General features: G+C 37.5%; 3 protein-coding genes across 6 annotated transcripts; all 3 read right to left on the bottom strand.

Annotated features, from left to right (window-relative positions):
- Positions 1 to 79: 79 nt before the first annotated feature.
- Positions 80 to 4,866, bottom strand: LOC106155307 (uncharacterized). Of its 3 annotated transcripts, none has more exons than XM_087006256.1 (10): positions 4,244 to 4,863; positions 3,229 to 3,392; positions 2,848 to 2,959; positions 2,564 to 2,691; positions 2,221 to 2,314; positions 1,888 to 2,051; positions 1,512 to 1,671; positions 1,044 to 1,139; positions 755 to 905; positions 80 to 530 (listed from the first exon to the last, which is right to left on the bottom strand). In XM_087006256.1, the coding sequence occupies exons 1-10, from the start codon at positions 4,751 to 4,753 to the stop codon at positions 508 to 510; spliced, it is 1,602 nt and encodes a 533-aa protein (XP_086862382.1). In that variant the 5' UTR covers positions 4,754 to 4,863; the 3' UTR covers positions 80 to 507. The 3 variants fall into 3 exon arrangements, 2 of the variants coding, with proteins under 2 accessions (XP_086862382.1, XP_023930703.2); XM_024074935.2 differs by having other exon boundaries at positions 722 to 905; positions 4,244 to 4,861; XR_015333142.1 differs by lacking the exon at positions 80 to 530 and having other exon boundaries at positions 848 to 905; positions 1,512 to 1,657; positions 4,244 to 4,866.
- Positions 4,867 to 7,440: 2,574 nt separating this feature from the next.
- LOC106155306 (uncharacterized) lies at positions 7,441 to 10,407 on the bottom strand. Its single transcript, XM_013530085.3, has 3 exons — positions 9,638 to 10,407; positions 8,768 to 8,869; positions 7,441 to 8,550 (listed from the first exon to the last, which is right to left on the bottom strand). The coding sequence occupies exons 1-3, from the start codon at positions 9,983 to 9,985 to the stop codon at positions 8,323 to 8,325; spliced, it is 678 nt and encodes a 225-aa protein (XP_013385539.3). The 5' UTR covers positions 9,986 to 10,407; the 3' UTR covers positions 7,441 to 8,322.
- Positions 10,408 to 12,979: 2,572 nt separating this feature from the next.
- On the bottom strand, positions 12,980 to 17,728 carry LOC106155312 (uncharacterized). 2 transcript variants are annotated; one of them, XM_013530097.3, is made up of 5 exons: positions 17,575 to 17,728; positions 16,983 to 17,181; positions 15,654 to 16,281; positions 15,021 to 15,128; positions 12,980 to 14,608 (listed from the first exon to the last, which is right to left on the bottom strand). In XM_013530097.3, the coding sequence occupies exons 3-5, from the start codon at positions 16,263 to 16,265 to the stop codon at positions 14,471 to 14,473; spliced, it is 858 nt and encodes a 285-aa protein (XP_013385551.3). In that variant the 5' UTR covers positions 16,266 to 16,281; positions 16,983 to 17,181; positions 17,575 to 17,728; the 3' UTR covers positions 12,980 to 14,470. The 2 variants fall into 2 exon arrangements, with proteins under 2 accessions (XP_013385551.3, XP_013385550.3); XM_013530096.3 differs by lacking the exons at positions 16,983 to 17,181; positions 17,575 to 17,728 and adding an exon at positions 16,496 to 16,952.
- Positions 17,729 to 19,559: the final 1,831 nt, after the last annotated feature.

Here is a 19,559-nt window from a genome sequence, read left to right as displayed (position 1 = left end):
TTTTACGTACAAGTTTTTAAATAGAACCATATCAGAAAATAAAACAATGAGAAAAAGTTCAAAAGAGGAAGATAGGCTAAAAAAACGTTATTTTTTTGTATTTGCAGAGAATTCACAGAATAAGAATTTACACACACTATAATGATTCATTCACATTTTAAGCCTTCTCAAGATTACACCCTTAACGTATGCACGCCATGCTTCAAGTTTACCTTCTTCTGCAATTAAATGTATTCTATGCGGGGTTTTCGCGCCAAATCTAATTTTTCTCAAGAGAAAAGCAATTTTCTCTTGCTCGCGAATCATTGTCCGACGCGTCCCTGCATTTGGATTCAATATTTTGAGCCATTTAAAATAGAATAAACTAGTTCCATGCAATTCATTATTCATGTAGATAGTCATGTAGATAGTCAACAGTAATGATATTCGGTCGGATACTGCAAAGACCATATAAGCCTTCAAGATAGAGCAATCTCAATCCCTTATTTCAACAACTACAAGTGAGTCTCACCAAAAGGCAACCAGCCTCGCTACAAAAAAGTAAAATAAATACATTTAAAATAAAGAATTATATAACTTTTCTTTCACAATCTCAATCAGTCGAGTTTATAATATTGATATTTTTTTCTTATTTTTATTTAAAATAACTTTATTGGCTCTAGCACAAGAAGGCTATGCGCTAACAATGATAAAGTACAATAGTGATATACTGTATACTGACCTGTATTGAAAATTACTTAACTAGCATGTTTACCCTCAATTGATTGTTTTTCTTTTACTTTTTCTTCTTTTTTGTCTTCTGAAGCTATAGTCAGCAACTGGGGATTAATAAGCTCCCCAAATGTTTCTGGTTTTCGTATCACGGCCCACTTTTTACCACTGACGATAATTTCAACTGGCCGCAACTGGAAGTCGTAAATCAAATGCATTTGGTGACAGTGGTTATTCTCAACAGACGCAATCTCTACGTATGCACCGGGTGCAACAATTAATCAAAATGTTTAACTAGTTACATGTACAAACTAGCACATTTTCCTCCTTACCCTGGAGTTATAATTGGATGACATCACGCTGCCGTAAGCACCAACATCAAACATTGTGACTGAACAACCCTCGTGTGGGACGGATAGGAGACGGTCCTTTCGATTTGAAAAAAATAATAATAATAATAAATAAAAATACGGATACAGATGAGTGAGGGAGTGAGCAATTAATGTACATTTTACTCTGAACATTCTATTACACCAAGGACAAGTTAACTTAGAGTGACAAAGATTTGTTTCTAAAATATTTCAATATCAATGTTTTACAAATCACCTTCAGCTGAAAAATTCTTTGCTGGAATAAGGTTTCTTGCTATGAGAGAGAGAGAGAGAGAGACTAATACACAAACCCCCTCATTCTTCATATCTTGGTTCCGCCAGTGATGCATATAATGGAAGGTCACAGTTTTAAAACGTTCATAGCAAAGTTTCTCCACAAATACTGTAATTAAACATATTAACTTGTACCTTTCCGAGGAAATCTCCCGACTCACATACTGGTCCAACTATGTCGTATACAGCCTTCCCGCAAGCCAAAGTACTGGATTCCGCCAGCTCTATGTGGTGGTATGCGGAGTAAAGACTTGGCCGGATAACCTCGGTCATGGACCCATCTGTTATTAAAAATCTACAAACGTTGAAGAAATTGGTGAAAAGGATTGGAATATTAAAAACTGAAGCATAAGTAATTTCGTTAGCGCGCACATTCATGGTTTGATTCAATTCTGGCGTTCAACATGTAGATATCTTTATGCTGTATAAATGGCATCACTGGTTCTGTCTTTTTAACTTTGGCAATTTTTAAAGAACTCATGAGATGTTTCTTGTTGATGTCGTGGTTTACCTTTTGTGTCCGTTTTTCTTACACCCTATTACATGCATAACGAGCACGCCAGCGTTTCCTACTACTGAACGCCCTGGCTCCAAAATTAAGGAAATATTTTTCCCTTCAACTAAATCTTTGACTGATGCAACGAGGTCGCTGGGAGTAGGACACTGGTGGGAAAGCTGAAACACACTTTAGATCAAATATCAAACTAGTCTTCATACCTGTATATCATAAACTACCCAATTTAGGTCCTATTTATTCATGTTCCATCTTGATTATCTGCTTCTATTACTTAAGTGATGTACGTGAGTAAATTAGGAAAAAATTGAAACTTTCAGGCAAAATTACTTCTGGTTCCAGTTGTTTTTCAAATTCCTCGATAAGGTGTGGATACTGCTGTAAGTTGCTTCGTATAATTTCACTGACTTCTTCTGGTGTCATTCTAGCAGAAACATTTCAAATTATTTAAAATATCTATGATAATTTGATGAACACCTTATATCTGAAAATCAACGCAAAATAAAGCTTGTAATAATAAATAGAATAAATAATGAATAGAAAGGAAACGAGACAATTATCAAATAAGAAATGATTGCTTTAAATTACACAACTAGGATAAAACATGTAAACAATTTACGCTGACAGACGAGTTGTATTGCTTGATACTTATACTCTATAGATATATTCTAACTTGTGTTGGTTTTCAAATGCCTCAAGTATATTTTCTGCTATGATATCTGTCTCAGCCTTGCCATCCTGCAAAGACCGGAAAACTATGTCCAAGAATGCTGGTTTGATGAAGGGGCTGGTTCTCTTTGCCTGTGAAATATTTTCAGACAGATGAAAATTGGGTCTATGACCTGTGACTGTTGTAAAATACAACTTCCACAATTTAACGTAATTCTGAATATGGCATTTTTTTTCATCATAATTGATTTTTGTGCAGTTTTATTTAGATACATATATAATGCTTACATGTCTTTTGTAGTCGATCCCAAGCCCTCCGCCTATATTTATGTATTGGATATCCGTCCATCCTTTGGAACGCACAGACTCCACCACCTGTAGCACTGAAGATACGGCCTTTCTAGGTGATAAAAGAATCAGTTACGTCAGTCAAAATTAACTTATTTAGTGAGTCTTCCGATACTTACTTTAAACTAAAATCGAGGCATTCAATATCTCACCTGTGCCATAGTTTATGGGCAGATTTAGAACAGAGAAAGTCGAATATGTAGTAACACCGTGTTCATATTTATTTTTAGTGTACGCCTTGTCTTTACATCCGAAAAAAATACTAAATGTCAAGACTCACCTACCACTCAAGGTAATTCGGTTCAGTTCCCTTGAACTTACCTATACACGTCTGTTCTCTCTATGGTTGAGCCGAGGTGGCAGTGGAAGCCCACAAGACGCAATTTTGGTTGATCTTGCAAAGATCTGAGAACCTCGTCAACCTCTTTTATCCCTATTCCGAATTTACATTGTGCCAAGGCGGTAGAAATGTATGGATGGGCAGTCTACGATCAGTACAGAAAGTATGTCAGAAGTAAAAAGAATCAAAGATATCGCGGACAAATTGTCAAATGTTTCTTTGATAATTTGTTCTATTTATAAATGACCCCCATCAAAAAGGATGTTTTTGTTCGAATCGGAAATGCATACAAATTCTTAGAGACCGGTACTCTTCTTAAAACAATAGTCAAGTTTTATGGGTCTTAGTTTAGACACTTTTTGAGAGGGACTGAAAAAAGTGGAAATGGCGTATAAAAATGTCTTGGGCTTAGATCCCATTCCCATAGACATCATCGGTCTACGTGGAACGAACCAACTCTATAGGGATTCTCGCAAAATGCAATCAGCTTAACAGAATGGCACGCTTCCTCTTGTTTCCAACGTACTCGTATAATCATCAGTTTTCTGTATTCTGCTTAACACCAGAAGGGGGTGCCTTTGCAGTCAGCAAGAATCCCCGAAGAATTACGTCGATCTACGTAGTCCGATGGTATTTATGTCCAGTCAAGGACTTCATTGTAATGAACGTTTCAAGTCTGGTTCAACATATGGTTTGGATCCAGAGCCTAATCTTGGGAGACATTCAAATGATAACGAATCATTATAGAAGCTCTTTCATCAGGGAACGATCAAAATGAAAGTACATTTGATCTATCGGGTTTCCAAATGCTAGGGTGCGACAGTGGGGTCCTAACCAAATGCAATTTGTAGACGGTATACCCTCTACCAGGGTCACAGATTGGGTTTTCACTAGATATTCACAGATATCTCATGCCATGATTATTTTGCGCTGGAGATAAGGGCATATACTTCATCTGCGGACCTGGTATAGAGGGTACGGTGTACGTGTACCTACCACTTCGATGTCCGGGTTAATCCTAATGAGAACTCGAACAGTGACACCCCTACCCGTCGCAATCTTTCCAATGTGGGCAACGTCAAACAAGCTGTCTATATTCAGCAAACAGCCCACACTGACCGCGTGATCGATTTCACGAAGCGTTTTTCCACAGCCATTGTAGACAATATTTTCCGGGAGAAATCCCGCGGCCAATGCAACCTTCAGTTCATTCCCACTGACAACGACGGCAGTGTCGCAGTGCTGTCGGATGAGTTTCAGTATTGATAAATTCGAGTTGGCTTTCACAGCATAGCCCAGTATGCAGGGGTTGCTCAGACTGAGTAGTGCCTGTTTGTAAGCAAGGATATTTTCTACTATCTGATTTTGGCTGTACACGAAGAAAGGACTGTCGCGACCCGGGAAGTCATCTTGCAAAAGGCGGTGCACATCAGTGACACTCGTTTCCTCACAATGTAGACAACCGTCTCGCATTGAAAAGTAAGAAGAAAATGAGTACGTCTCCATTCTTCCTAGAGATTGGCATTTATCAGTCTTAGAACGAAATGATATATTATAATCATTCAGTTCTTAACTAGGCCGCAGGTCAGTGACCTTTCGATAAAGTGGAGATGACTTGCAAATACCCGATATACCAAAGAGGAATTAGATGGCATTCCTTGCGCATACAAATAAACTTCTATATCTGTCATTCTTTGCTAGTGGTTACAAAATGTTGAATTTGACCGAAAATTTCAAACTTTCTCTGGGAAGCTGTAATTTTGCGATGTGATAGCTACACCATCACAGTTTATCATTTCATAAAAAGGGAAACAGCAGCTGCCCTTTTTAGGGCACATAGGAGAGTTGAACAGCTATACCCACCAAATCCAAGACGCGTTACCCTGGGTAATATATTTTGCACAAACTAATGAAAGTCTAATGGAATGTTTTCAGTTTTAGTTTAAATCATAAGGGGGTGTTGTCTCAATGCTTCAAAACTGGTTTTGAAGAATTTAATCCACATTTCATAATTAATAAAAATGGTGAATATGTGGGTCACGGTAACGTTATTGACGCGGGTACAAAAACTTTTTATAATCATGTAAATAATAACAATATTTTTGCTATTATCCATACACACTTCATTCATGAGGGGCACACCACTTTCACATGCTTTTAAAATGGAATTGACAAACACAGAGGAATAATGCACATATTTTATTTACTGTAACTCTGTCATATGGGACACACACTGAACAAAGTTGATCTAAAGAATGTTCCAGATTGTAGTTTTTTATCAGAACTAGTATTTTTTTATTATTATTTTAACACAATAAAGTTCAGTTAAATACAAAATTTAACAAAATGAAGTTCAGTGTAACACAAAGTTCATAATTATAACATTCTTCCTGACATATGTAGACCAATGGTGATATCTGTTCTGTGCTCACTAAGGCATCCACTCTTGGGATTCTGAAAAAAAATCACACAAAGAATCTGTTAACTCTGATAACGAACAATGGATAACCTAAGATCACAAATAGTTTATTGCTTATTCAAACAAAGTACAGTGCATTATGAGTGGCAAACACGCATTACTGAGACACATTTTCTTCACCCATTTTCGGTGCTTCATTGCGTAACGTAAGTGTTGCTAGTAATCCATTATTGCTGTTTTTACAGACGGTTAAATTTTAAACGCACGGAATACAGTGTAGCAGCTTAATTTAAGACAAAACTAAAAAAAAGTAATTCAATTTCGATGATTGAGTTTTCGAGAACAAGAGAACATGAATACGGTATCACCGCGTCACCATGTTCAATATGACCTTTAGTCCCCCATGTGAAACAGATGCAAAACGAAAGTTCAGACGAAGTCACCCTACTTATAGAATGGTAAAAATCAATCGGTACACAAATATGTTGAAACAATTGAAGAAAAATGAAACGAAACTCATTATTTCTCACCTTCATACAAAGAAGATCCCAATAAACAATCCTGTGACGGTTAAATCGAGGGAATTACACCTGTGCCCTGCATCCTATCTCGACAGCGTCATTGCGTGATATGTTATCAGAATGGGCCACCCGCCAGTTTGAGCTGGTTTTTTTAGTGTGCAAAAGAAGCCATTCGTGTGTAAGACGTCATCAGTTAGTGAGTATGGAAGAAGATCGCTATCGATGTATAATTTTCACGCGGCATTTTAAAGTCGTCTGATAAAAATCGATCTCTGAAGTTTCAGCGTTGCGAACGTTATATTGGGACGCGGTGAAGAAAAATCGACCTTGCTGAGCAATAAATGTGAAATTCTTAAGAAAACTGATATTATCATGGACTTCGTGACACAAACTAACCGACATACTACTTTGGACGATTGAACAGTTTTAATACGGAAAGATAGGATTAGATGAAATTTTCATCGGGGTGGGACACCGCATGTATCGTAAGTTAAGCTAATTTTGTGATCATTTTTCAGTGACTTCAAATAAATTTTTATTTAAATAACAATTTGCACATTCTGTTTATTATATCTTCTTGCAGTAGATGTATTTCCTGCTTCAATAATCCATTCAAACCCTAAACAAACTGTTCTTAAATAGAGGTAGGGTCAAAATTCCACAAAAAAGGACGCCATTTTGAGGGTTATTTCGATATATTTTCTGCTTTTTCTATTTTTTTGCTTTTATAACAACATCCTCCTTGCTCATGCAGCTTCTTTGATTTGTTATTGAAACATACACAACGATGTCATGAGAATTTGGTTGGCTATCTAAATTTAAATAACATTCTTGTTATGGCCCCCCTGCAGTGCACCACTAGCAAAGAATGACTGATATATAATCAAGAATGGTAATGCATTCTTGGTGTAATCATAAGGGTAGGAAACGGTGACAATAATTCGTATCCGATCCGTTTTCCAATTTTATGTGTAATATATTGGATATAATAATAATATGCACAGGCGGCTCTCCTAGAAGATCCAGAATCATCCCCCCAGTCTCTGTAGATAGGTAACATTCGAGTTAGTATAAAACATATAAGACACATTATGTACTCTCCTTATTATTCTCAATTACATCATATATGGTTCACTCTGATAAGTTGGACCTATCGAGATTAAGATATATATAGTGAAAAAACTGAGAGCTTCTAACCCATTCAATTCAGATTAGTTTAAGTATTTCAAATTGAATAAAAAACAAAAGTCCAGTTATCACAACCAACTCTTTACTTACATATTAAGTACAAAACAGATACAAAACAACCTGGTAACAGAAACTGAATTTCACTCGTTTCACTCACTGGTTTTGTGTAGGTTATAGTTGTGCAATTAAAACATCGTTATTACCATATTACACAACCGAGTATATCAATCTAAACGGTGACCTTTTGCGCATTAACCACTCCATTGGATAACATTTAAATTCCACCATCAGGAGATCCTTAGAAATGCTTCTGAGAAATGTTAATCGCAAAATCTCAGAGTGATCTGAGCAGAGGCTAGTTGTTGACTTTATCAGTATCTGTGTTATATGACTAACATTTTTACGAGGAACTGCAATACCCTACCAAAGTATAACAGAATAAATCTCATTTAACTTATATAGTGGAATGACATATAGCTATAAACCATAATTAAGATATGACATAAACAATAATGTAAAAACGAGCATATGTTCAAATCCTTTTTATCGAGCCGGTTTTACATATGCAGTAACAGCGTTTTGTTCCGTAAGTTCCTTCAGCCCAGCCGTGGTACAGTAAGATAAAGAAAGCCACAGTTACAGCAACCAGAGATTCACCGTATTGTAGTTCATATAATAAGGATTTCTCAGGCCTTACAGGTATACCGACATTTTCCCGATCCTCATATCAAGCACCCTTTGTTTTTTCGTTTTGTTTTTTTTTCCAACTCACATCTGCAGCGCCATCTCTTGCACGTTACAGACGTTATTGTCATTTCAAGTATATATTATATAATATTTACATTTTTATGTACATATCTTTCTCACTGTCCAACAGCAAGGCCCTGAGTTTTACAATAATTGCCGATTCAAGAGGACGGGATCTCGGGTGGATCTCGTCCTCTAACTTAAAACGGCTCCACAAAGTTCGTCATACAGACGAAACTATCCATGGACGGGTTTTTAACTGGCATCGTTGTTTGCGAGTTGCGATTGTCGCCTCCACAGTTTTTTGGTGAGTTCATTTGTGTTTTCATCTTCCTGGAGCATAATTCCAATAAAAGTTTCTTTTTGCTCTCTAGTTCACGGATCTTCCTTCGTAATTCAGCGTTTCTTGATTCAAGTTGTTCAGTTTCCTTGAAAATGAAAAGTAGGCCTAGAACTCGTCATGATTATAATATTCTTATAATTATTTTCACTAGAACTACCGCTTTATCTAGTTTGTTTTCCATTTTAGACTTCACAGGGCAAGCAAGATTACTTTTATATAAGGATTTGTAACTCAACAACAAAAAAATTCGGGTGTGTTTTACTTGCTAATTGACAAGGAGATGATGTAGCTATTAGGCCTACCTTTTTAGTTTGCAGCGCTTGCTTTCTCTTTTTCTCCCTACATTTCCTAGCAGCTATTTTGTTCTGTTCGCGGCGTCGCTTACGACGATCTTCAGTTGTAGGCTAGAAGAAGAAAAGATAAAATTTTAATGATATTCCTTAAATTATATATTTTTTCAGCTTAGAAATGCAACAGGTTGTGTGTGTGTGGGGGGGGGGGGGGGGGGAGTAGGCCTAAGCCTCATTTTTCCTCTCTCCCTTTAATTTTTTTCAATATTCGTGTGTATAGCTAACATTTATTAGGCCCTATCCTTAAAATCACAACGCACCCCCTTTTCTCAACATGCGAAGCGAGGATATCCATACTTCGGCAAATTTCATACTAGCTGTCCCTCCGCGCATGCCCAGTGATACGCAACTTGAACACGGTATTGCATCAGTCAATTTTCCGAGCCCCGGTCGAAAGGGACGCTTTCCAAGGTCACTTCAAAGTCACCTCTACGATGGTAAGGGTCATGTCAGATGTACATTAATAATAAATTGTATGCACTAACATTAAACCGGCATTTGTGATGTTACGGTACATTTCACGGTTTATAATACGACTGCGAGCTCGCTGAATGCGTTTTTTGTGCCTCGTTTAAGGCATACCTAACTAGTCATTCACAGACCTGCAAAAGTAGGCCTACAGTTAATTCTCTGCTCCGCATAGGTAGCACAAGCACATTATATATTCTTTTCAAACTGAACGAAAACACCCATATCTATAACCTTTAAAATAAGTTGACTTTAACAAACTTGTTTATGTGCACTTGTGTCCAATGACGGTGAATTTAAAAAACTGCAGGCACATCTAACGCAATGATGACAGTCTAAATTCTGTCGACTCACCTTCCATTCTTCATCGGAATTCCCCGCAGATTCCAGGGACTCCGACTTACTGTCTTCTCCATCTTCATCATATTCTTCAGACTTCACATCATGCGAGCTTCGGCTGTTATTAGAGCTCTCTAAATCCTGCCAACCGCCTTGCCAAACGGTGGGGCTAGAGGGCTCGCTGTCAGGTCTAACGTGCTGAGCCTCTTCCCTTGACATGGCCCAAAGAGCCACTTGGGCAAGCTCCATCCCTGCGTTTGGTTCACACTTAATATGAGGGTAATAAGGTATTTCCTCGGAGCCCCTATGAAATGTCTTAAAAGCAGAAACGTGTGATGTAATTGCTCTTGCCATGATACACATCGATAAATGTGAGGTAATCACTAATAAAATATAAAGTAGAATTGTCACTGGCCGTCGTACGAACGAAAGATTGAGTCCTCGTGTGCCTGTGATATGCGTCTGATTCCTTTGTAATGATGAAAATTATCAGCGAGCGTAGTCCTTTTCTAGAAACTTCGTATGACGAAATGCGAGCCGCACGTTTCAAAAGCACAGCGTCATGGCACTGAGGTTATAAAATCTAACAAAAAGCCGATATCCCCACAAAGACTGATGACTGCCTGGAGGACCATATACCTGCTCGTTACACTTCTGTCTTATGTACGGGGAGTTTATAAATAACTGAAGGGATCCCTATAACACACAACTTTATCTGTTTTATGTTTTATAGGATACAAAACTATGACATCGGCTCAAACACGCATTTAGGAACACGTTGTGTAAGATCAGCTGTGGCTGAGTCAACGTGCTATAAATAGCCTGTATGGGGATTTTCATAAACGAATAGACCAAAAGAGGGCGCCTCAAATAATATCGTGTTAGATAACTCTGTGATAGCTCTTCACTTGCTATTATTATTTAGAAGGGTAAAAATGGAATATATATATATATATATAGCTTCTTCATATTCGAATCCCATAAATATCCGCTTTTATGCGCACGAAGGTATTTATAAACTAATCTGAAGTTATTAACATTTCTTGATGTTTAGGACTTTTGCCACTGAAAATTTTAAAGCCACTTCTTTCAATGATCTGAAAATTTGGAGGGAAAGAATTTATCTGCATTAAATTAAGCGTGTTTTGTGATAAACTTTGATTAATTAAAATATGATAACGCTTATATGTCCTCCGCTTAAAGCAAAATCTGAGAGAATAACGACATCACTTCAATTAATTGTTATATCATACCATTTAATTTTGTTTTGTATTTTTAAATGAATTGCCTTTAAAGAAATATTTTACATGTATAATTGTCATTTTTTATTTCTATTAATTCCTCAAATACTGCATGATGGACCTTATATGATTTACACTTCTATCTTCCTTGCGAGGCGATTCATATCTGACTGACTGGGCTTTTCTTTGCCGCCCAAGTCCACCAACTATCTGCTTTACACAAAAGAACAAGCACAAGGTCTGGACTAAATAGAATATCTGTCAGTAGTTGCAAAAAAGTCAAAGAAGAACAAGATGAAGAAAATAATATAAAATCTACAACGTATAGACTACTTGGCTGCCTCACAGGTATGATTTATCGGCTCATAGCTGAAAACAACGCAACACATGCACATGTTGTATTTATATTGAATCGCAAAACGATAATATATCAGGTCTGTAGGCCAATAACGGCGAGACTTTACAATACGTTTCAGGGGCGGATCCAGGATTATTATAAGGGCGGTCCGTTTTTAAGGAATGACAGGCCGCGGATGCGTGGGGGGGGGGGGACGAAAATTTCGGTTTTTTAGAGAGCGAATGGTGCCATTTGGTACGGTTTACAACAATGATTCAGCTTATCAAAATTCTAATTTCAAGAGGGGACCATTGGTCCAATTTTTTAGAAATCGAAAGGGGGGGGGGTCAGAATCCCAGTGACACCGCCCCCTAAATCCGCCACTGCGTTACGTTTAGTCCGAATAGTAGGCCCTATGTAAAATTTATTTGGAAACCACGTTTGATTACATACATAGTTTCAAATGAATGGAACAGGTGAAGTTGATATAGGGCTGGAAAAGGAATCTTAAAATGCTTTTTAAACGAAATGTTACAAGTAAATGAAACAAAGGCTTCAATTCTGATTTTGATTCAACTTTTATTCGACTCCAAAAAACCATTTGTTTTTTATGTACAGTCCTTTGTGTGAAACGATGCACTACACACACACACACACACACACACACACACACACACACACGCACACAAAAGACTTATCAAATGTCGCCAAGAAGCAAATAATAAATTGCTGTCAGACCAGCGGCATCTAAAATATTGCACAGCAGAAACGGACAAACCAGCTCTTATAGTGTCACATAATTACTGCATGATTATGATTCAGAAAGACCTGTCAACGTATTAACTGTAATGATTTAATATTCAGTGAGTCGAATACTGAGCAGAATATATCTAAAACAACCGTTCTCTAACAGCACTATAAGGCAAAAATTTGAGACATAGACAGTTTTGAATCTACAAGCATCCTACGGTAGGGTGCAATGCTTATTACATCCACCACGATGGAAATCGCGCTTGTTATTTAAATAATAATAATAATAATAATAATAATAATAAACAAAAAGCACGATAGAGGGCCTACACTTCGTTACTTTAGTAGATTAGCAGGCTTCATGCGTCATTGTTGATAAAGATCGATATATTAATCACAGGTCTTAATTATGAATGCTGAAAGCAATCCGAGTACCGAAGCATGGAGATAACTGACCTCGCTGTACACGGTACACCAATTCAATCCGCCATTGGGCAGTTATATAATTGGGGACAGAATGCTTTGTAATGTATGCTTGACTCGGGGTAAAACAGATATGTGCTTTAAAAGAATTGACCATATACAAGGTACTCTCTGTTATGAAGACTATCTTAGGGTGGCAGGGGACTACTGAGTGGTATGAGATTGACTGCCCTACCTGTTGCTGCAATACCTAGATGGTTACTCAGAATTCATGTGATAATTACAAGGACACCTTCCCATCATAAATGGATACGTTTTCCACGTAAGCCCCTATTTCAAAAAGTAAACACAAGCCGTGCCCATTTCCGTAGAGACAGCTGGTCGATGAGGAGTGAGAAAATCCTGCTCTTTTTTTTTTTTTTTTTTTTTTAATGCTACAATTACCTGATCTGGTCAAATACAATTGTTTGATATTTGAAAGGGAAAAAAGATAATTTTAACACTTTAAGGCAATTTAGTATACTACGTGACACCGTCTTTTATTTATGCATCACTGCCACATCAATAAATAAATAGATTGTCGCCATGTAAAACAAGAACACGGAATTACAAATACATCATTTATTACAACAAAATGTCTTCAATATGAAAAATTGAACACCTTGATTCTGTTATGCTGTACACCATATACTCAGACTCCTCTATCGGTCGTGTATTCTGTTAAGATTCACCATTCACGCACGTCGCTCATTCATCTGGCGCTGCTGTACACTATTTACAATGAGGCGCAGTCATAACTATATTACACTGATATACCAACATACTTCATTTGAAATTCTCTACACTCACAATGATGCTGCCTTTAATTGTGACCAGTAAATAAAAATATAAAAGTATGAAATCAGACTGAAGGACACTCAATATAGGTCAATGGTAAGTTAACGATTTGTAAAGTTTAATGCCCGTGCTTGCGACACGTGAACCCAATGCCCTACAGGTGTCGCAATAACTGGTGATTCAGAGTCAGGCGCAAGGATCCCGACCCAGTTACGGCAAATACGTCACGTCTCCCCTATCAACCGAGACATAATATTTACATTAGAATATTGCAGCCTTTTGACAGTAGGTGATACCCAGTTCTATAAATACGAGCTTATAGACTAGATCAGTGATGATTCATACCCATATGAGGCTGAAATTGAAGTAGCTCAGTAATAGCATTCTATTCGTTCCGGCTTTGAAAATGAGGTGATATCTGTTGACCAACCCGTCTGGAGATTCCCTCACTCGCGTATTTTGTAAACAAAATTATTGCTTAATCATTCCAAGGTACACGTGCACCTTGTGAAAACCCACTTACAAGAAACAAACACATCTGACCTAACTTTAAGCCTTAGTGGGTTACCTACTACATAAATTAATTGAAAGAAATATATATATTTCTGTTTAACATATAATCAAATTTCACACTTGTTTGATATCGAGAAAAATTAAAAAGATAGCGCTGCATTTTATCAAGATAATTTTGTCTGGCAGTTCTTAGGGCAGACGGGTTACCAATCACTGGCCCCTACACCTTTGACACATTTTAACAGTACCTGATGACATTTTATAATACACAAAACAGATCTGATTAAAGAGTTCAAACCGACCCAGATTGATAGAAGGTTCGAGGCCTTATATGGATAGGAAACATATTCGTCGCCTTTTATGGTGTAAGGCTGATCGATTGATATTATATAGGCCTAAGGTTAAGTCCAGGCTTGCCTCAATTTCCCAACAATGTTACCGGTGCAGTAACCATTACAATGCCTTTTAAGGTTCGAATAAGCGTCCATTTCTGATACTGCAGCGTGGCAAACAACCAATTAAATAACAGTGTTCCAAATCGCTGCAGATCCAGTAGTGGAAATGCATTAGCCCATGCCCATATTAGTCCAATGCCATTTCTTTCAAGTCGGAATCACTACGAACAACAAGCAAAGGCAAGCTTGTTTTTAGCCCACCCTTTTTTGGGCATAAACAGTGAGAAAGGGCCACAGTTTGGTCCTTCTAAAGAAAATAGGACTGAAAAGTTCTCATATTTGCCTAGTACCTTCAACAACTTTCGCTACCACTTTTTCTGCAGGCGATTTTGTGTGCGTCGAAGAGATCCGATAAAAGATCTCTCTCGTCTATTAGTTCTTGGATCGTCTTCTTCAAAGAATCTCTTTGGGATTCAAGTTGTTCTGTTTGCTGTAAGATTAAAATAAATGTATTATTTACTGTAACAAAAGTGTGAGTTAAAATATCAAGTGGGTAAAAAAGAACAAGAAAGTAAAACCTTATATATCAATATTTGACAAATGAAAACTATTTTTTTTTAGTTTAACTTCGATGCACTTTTTTATCTACCCGATTAATGACGTATGATTAAAAACCGCAAATTAGCAAATTGGATACAAAATCGGATACAAACTCATTAACACCTCTTGAAATTAAATAAACAAATAAATCAAATTTTATAGAACTCTTTATATTTTCTCATTCTTCAGAGTTTGAAATTATCATCAAATACCACTATACGATATGATCCAACATTTTCATCAAGCTCTTCGATCATTTCTCGATCCACTGAGAATAAGTTAATTTAAGAGTAAAAACTTACCTCTAATAGCTGTTCTGACATTTCTTTCTTTTTTCTTCGACATTTTTGGGCGGCTCTTCGGTTGCTTTCTTTCCGCCTAGATCGTCGAACCAAGTCTGCCTCTGTAAGCTGCAAAAGATAAAGCAATGTTTAAAACGGTAGAAAAAAACTTAACATCACTCCAAAGTCAAAGTTTATCGTTTATTATTGTTGCTGTTTGACGTAGTTATAAAATCAATGTGTAATACGCGATTGCTAATCAGCACCATCAAATGCACGGTTCAAAATGTAAAAACAGCGATAACACGGTGATAGTACCACAAAATTTACAAATGATTGACTATACAATAATTATCAGTATCAATGTCATGATGTGTATGAAAGCAAATAATATCCAATAACACAGGTATCAGAGGGTAGGTTTGGGAAGGCGGTGGTGATTATGGTGGTGGGGGGGTGGGGGAGGGAGGGTAAATGAGGATTTTTTACTGACTCTTTGTCACAGTAATATTTTCATTCATTCACAAATATGTACATAATAAATAAATAAATAAATAAATAAATAAATAAATAAATGGTTTGCTTGTTTGTTAGTAATAGTAAGGGAATAGGATGGGGCTTATGTAACATTGTCTTTCACAGTTGTGTTAATACCTGTTCAGGTTCTGGTAGTTTGTATTCCACCTTGGGCTCCGCCTGTCCTTTTGAGTGCCTTTTACTGAGAATAGTGTACTTGAGCTCCTCTTTTAACAGGGGGGTCATATCCCCTTCAACAGCTGCTACCAAGGACGCTGGGTCGAGATCGTCAAATGTAAAAATGTCTGCATCTTCGATGTCCCCAGGGGTGGCATTTGAGGCAGTGGAAGGGCCCGGGGTGGTTGATAAAGAATCTCTAGAATAGTCCCCAGAGTCGGAGAAGGTGACCGAACTCCTTCCATCATCACCATCCACGGACGAGGAGAAGCTTTTCTTAATTGAATTACCAATGTCTAGAAAGAATGGTGTATCCTCTGGGACACTATAAGAGGTGGCGCTGCCAAGGCTACCAAGGCTGCCAGGGCTTGTAAGTTGCTGGCTGGGCACAGGGGCCCATGTCTCTGTGAGAGAGATCGCTGTTGATGTGTCCGTTCCCGTTGAGAAGACGGGCCACTCTGAGGTGGTGGTCACAACGTTCGTCTCTCCGTCAAAACCGATGATAAAATCTTGAGCCACGTCATTTAAATCGGCTAGAAAGTGCTCTTCGTTAGGCTTGTCTTCTCGTAACATTGTTATGAAGATTGTTCTGAATGCAAATAACAAATAATATAAATATTTTGTTAAATAATAATAATAATTATTATTATACGCACTTTAGGTAAAAATGCAATTATATTACACGAAAAACAAGGCAATAAAAGACAAACATATCTTGTTAGAAGTATCACAACACCCATCAGCACACATTAAACAATCAAGATTGCTTTTCTCGTGTGACACGCTGGATAATCAATACACACCTTCGAGACTGCATTTCCATTACAAATAACCGTTACCACCACCGTGAGCAGAGTCACTTTACGTACTAATGATTATTGCTACTGTCACTACACAGTATTGCAGAAACTTAATAGACAACCTCTCTCTTTCACCATTCTGCACTTCATTTTTTCGTATAGGTGCTACACACTTTAAAGCATATATTAGGGATATACACGAAATTAATACCAAAATAGGTGTTAGAGCCAACCTAAAACCGCATTTTCAAATTCTGTTATATGACAGCAACAGAACAGCAGTGCAATAATAACAGTAGTAAACGGATAGCATGCCGGTTGGCAAAACGCCCAAATAGTGGGTGTTTGTAAACATCGTGCAACACGTGCATCATACTGAAAGTTTAAAAAACTCGTCCTAAAACAGATAGAATACTTAAACGTGTAATGCTAACAGTAGCGTTTTTTTCATGAAAATATTAGCAACACACTCGTGGTGATGACGACTTACCTGTCTGTCTGGTTTCGGACACTTTAGTTTGCTACACGTCTCACTTTTTAGGGTGGTGGTGCAATACTGAATGGGGATTGCTGCGGTATGCACATTTCTTGTTGTGAGGCTATTTATAACCATGCGACGTCATTTTCAAAAAGTAGGTCACACGTCACCAAGGCCACGTGGAACCTTGGACGGATTTCCCTTCATTGCCCTAAAAAGCACATTAAAAATGGCAATTTAAAATGTGCAAATTATTTGTATGATATTCAACTGCTTACTTTAAAACATAAGGTTTAATTTAATAGGATAAAAACACCAAAAATATATATTTCAAACATGCAAACACCTTGTCTACCGAAGTAGTGACTCAGACAGTGAATACATTTATAATGTCAACCTGCTACATGTTTGCCCAGTGACCCAAATAGTTGTACATGGCTAAATAAAGATTCTCTAACTTTTTTACTTGCATCGGCATTATATATGGAAATGACAACTAATTACAATAACCCAAGCATCTTTTATTCTTAATGAATCCGTACTGTAGGCCTACATATTTCAAATATTTGAAAACTAAATTCTGGTTACAGAACTTTCTGCACACCTGTAACTCCGGCAGGGGGTATCCTCTTCATTATCAACAATAACAGCATTGCGAAATCTTTTGCGGTTTGACACTATAAAACATAGCTAAGTCTATATTGACAATGATGATGAGGTCAGCAAACACCGTACACGTATTAGGTCAGCAGTTTGTTCAGTGAGGTGGACTAACTCGTATAATTCAGAGATTTTGAGATAGTGATAACCTGAATGAGAGAATGTGTAATGCAGGTAGTGATGTCAGATATGAAGCTGTTGCCTCATCTGCACCGTTGAACACTTAGAAATTTATCAAGAAGATTATATGCAGTATTTGTATGGTTACGCTGGGGGGAGTGGGGGGGGGGGGGGAGGCAATCAAGTCAATCAAGATAGCCTCTGTTGACACAGAATAACTGGAACAAGCCCAGGCTGGCTAAGATGTGGAGCCTGCTATACCGTCTACCAGGATTAATTATGTGCACTTTTATCCAACGTTCACAGTGGATAAATGTCAGCCGAAATGTGCCATGAATAAACCGAAAATTATATGTGAATATCTAGTGATAAATCAACCTGTGGCCCTGGTGAAGGGTAAAAGCCTACCATCCTCAGAATGCTTACACAGCCAGAGACGACAGAAAGATTAATTTAGGCCTACAGCGTCTTTTAGTCGGGCCACTTTAGTCAGTGTGTATTGACAATACTCTTTTTAGGTTAATCTTTGGAAGAGAATGTTCGCATGTCATTTAAATAAATAAGGTTATGATGTAGTAAATGTGTTTATATCTTTAAGTTCAATTTTTGAGGACAGGCCTGCAATTGGAAAAAAATATAGTCTCTATATAGGCCCTATAGCCTCTCGAATTTATCCATAGCTGGCAGGCTGATGATTAAATTACAGACAGAAACGGGTCATTTTTTTTATTTGGTTTTATTAACTTCTTTCTCATAAGAAGAGACGCCAGCGACTTGTGATACAGCATATCTCTAACTGAAGTCTGCTTGCAACAAACTAAAAACATACCTGTTTTGCGCTTTTTAAATTTCTCTTTCTCAGTGAGGAGAGCAATTTTTTCTTCAAGAAAAAAGGCCAACGATACAATGAGAAAAGCACTAACACAGATGCCAAATGTGTTAGCGTTACCTGCCATAAATTGTTACTGTGCACTTCACAGCAGGTGTGAATAACGGTACTGCATGAAAGGATATGGTTTTAGGGATTAGATTCAAAATGATAAGGGCTATGAATTTGAAAAACCGAGGAGGCGAATTTCTCGTAAAATAAAGCGAAGTGAATAGTTTTACAAGTTTCGTGATTGATTTATTTTGCCTGAAATACGGAATAATTTGTTTTTATTTATTTATTTATCTATATTTATTTAATTTTCATCAGCATTTGCCATAATAAGGAACGGAACAGCAAACAATATCCTAATATGCCAGCCTATTTGTGGGCACTGGTGATTTTTATCTTGTCATCGCAAACGAAGAACAATGGGAACTACTGCCAACACACTGTGCTGCCAAGCCAGTGCCAAGTGCGGTATCGGTGCTGCCTGCCTGCACCCTCCATGCCTCCTAACACAACTGAATACATAGGCACTGGAGAGCGAATATAACTGTGATAAATATTTGACTTTGACAGCACCAAGTACAGAAGTGACAGCACAAAGCATATTTTGCATCAGATTTGTAGACATGTTAAGGTGATTAACATCCATTTAATACCAGGCCCAGAAACACTCAAAACAAATGCCGCTTGCAAAATAATGATATAAATCCTGGGCCTACTGGGCATTATACATGTACATGAATAATGAATGGAATGTAAAAAAAATACGACCTTTGCGTAACTAGAGCTACGCTAGGTGCAACTAATTGACATTCATAAGATTTATAACATTTCACAAAATGGACGTCACGCTTTTCAATAACACAAGCCTCTGGTTGACGTTGAGCTATCATTAACAGATAAAGATGATGAATGTAAAGGTGACCCCCCCC

This window comes from Lingula anatina, chromosome 2, assembly GCF_051362555.1.
Source record: "Lingula anatina isolate TDL-2025a chromosome 2, LinAna3.0, whole genome shotgun sequence".
NCBI lineage: Eukaryota > Metazoa > Brachiopoda > Lingulata > Lingulida > Lingulidae > Lingula > Lingula anatina.
The sequence above is the reverse complement of the archived record's forward strand: the minus strand, read 5'-3'. Positions and strand labels throughout refer to the sequence as shown.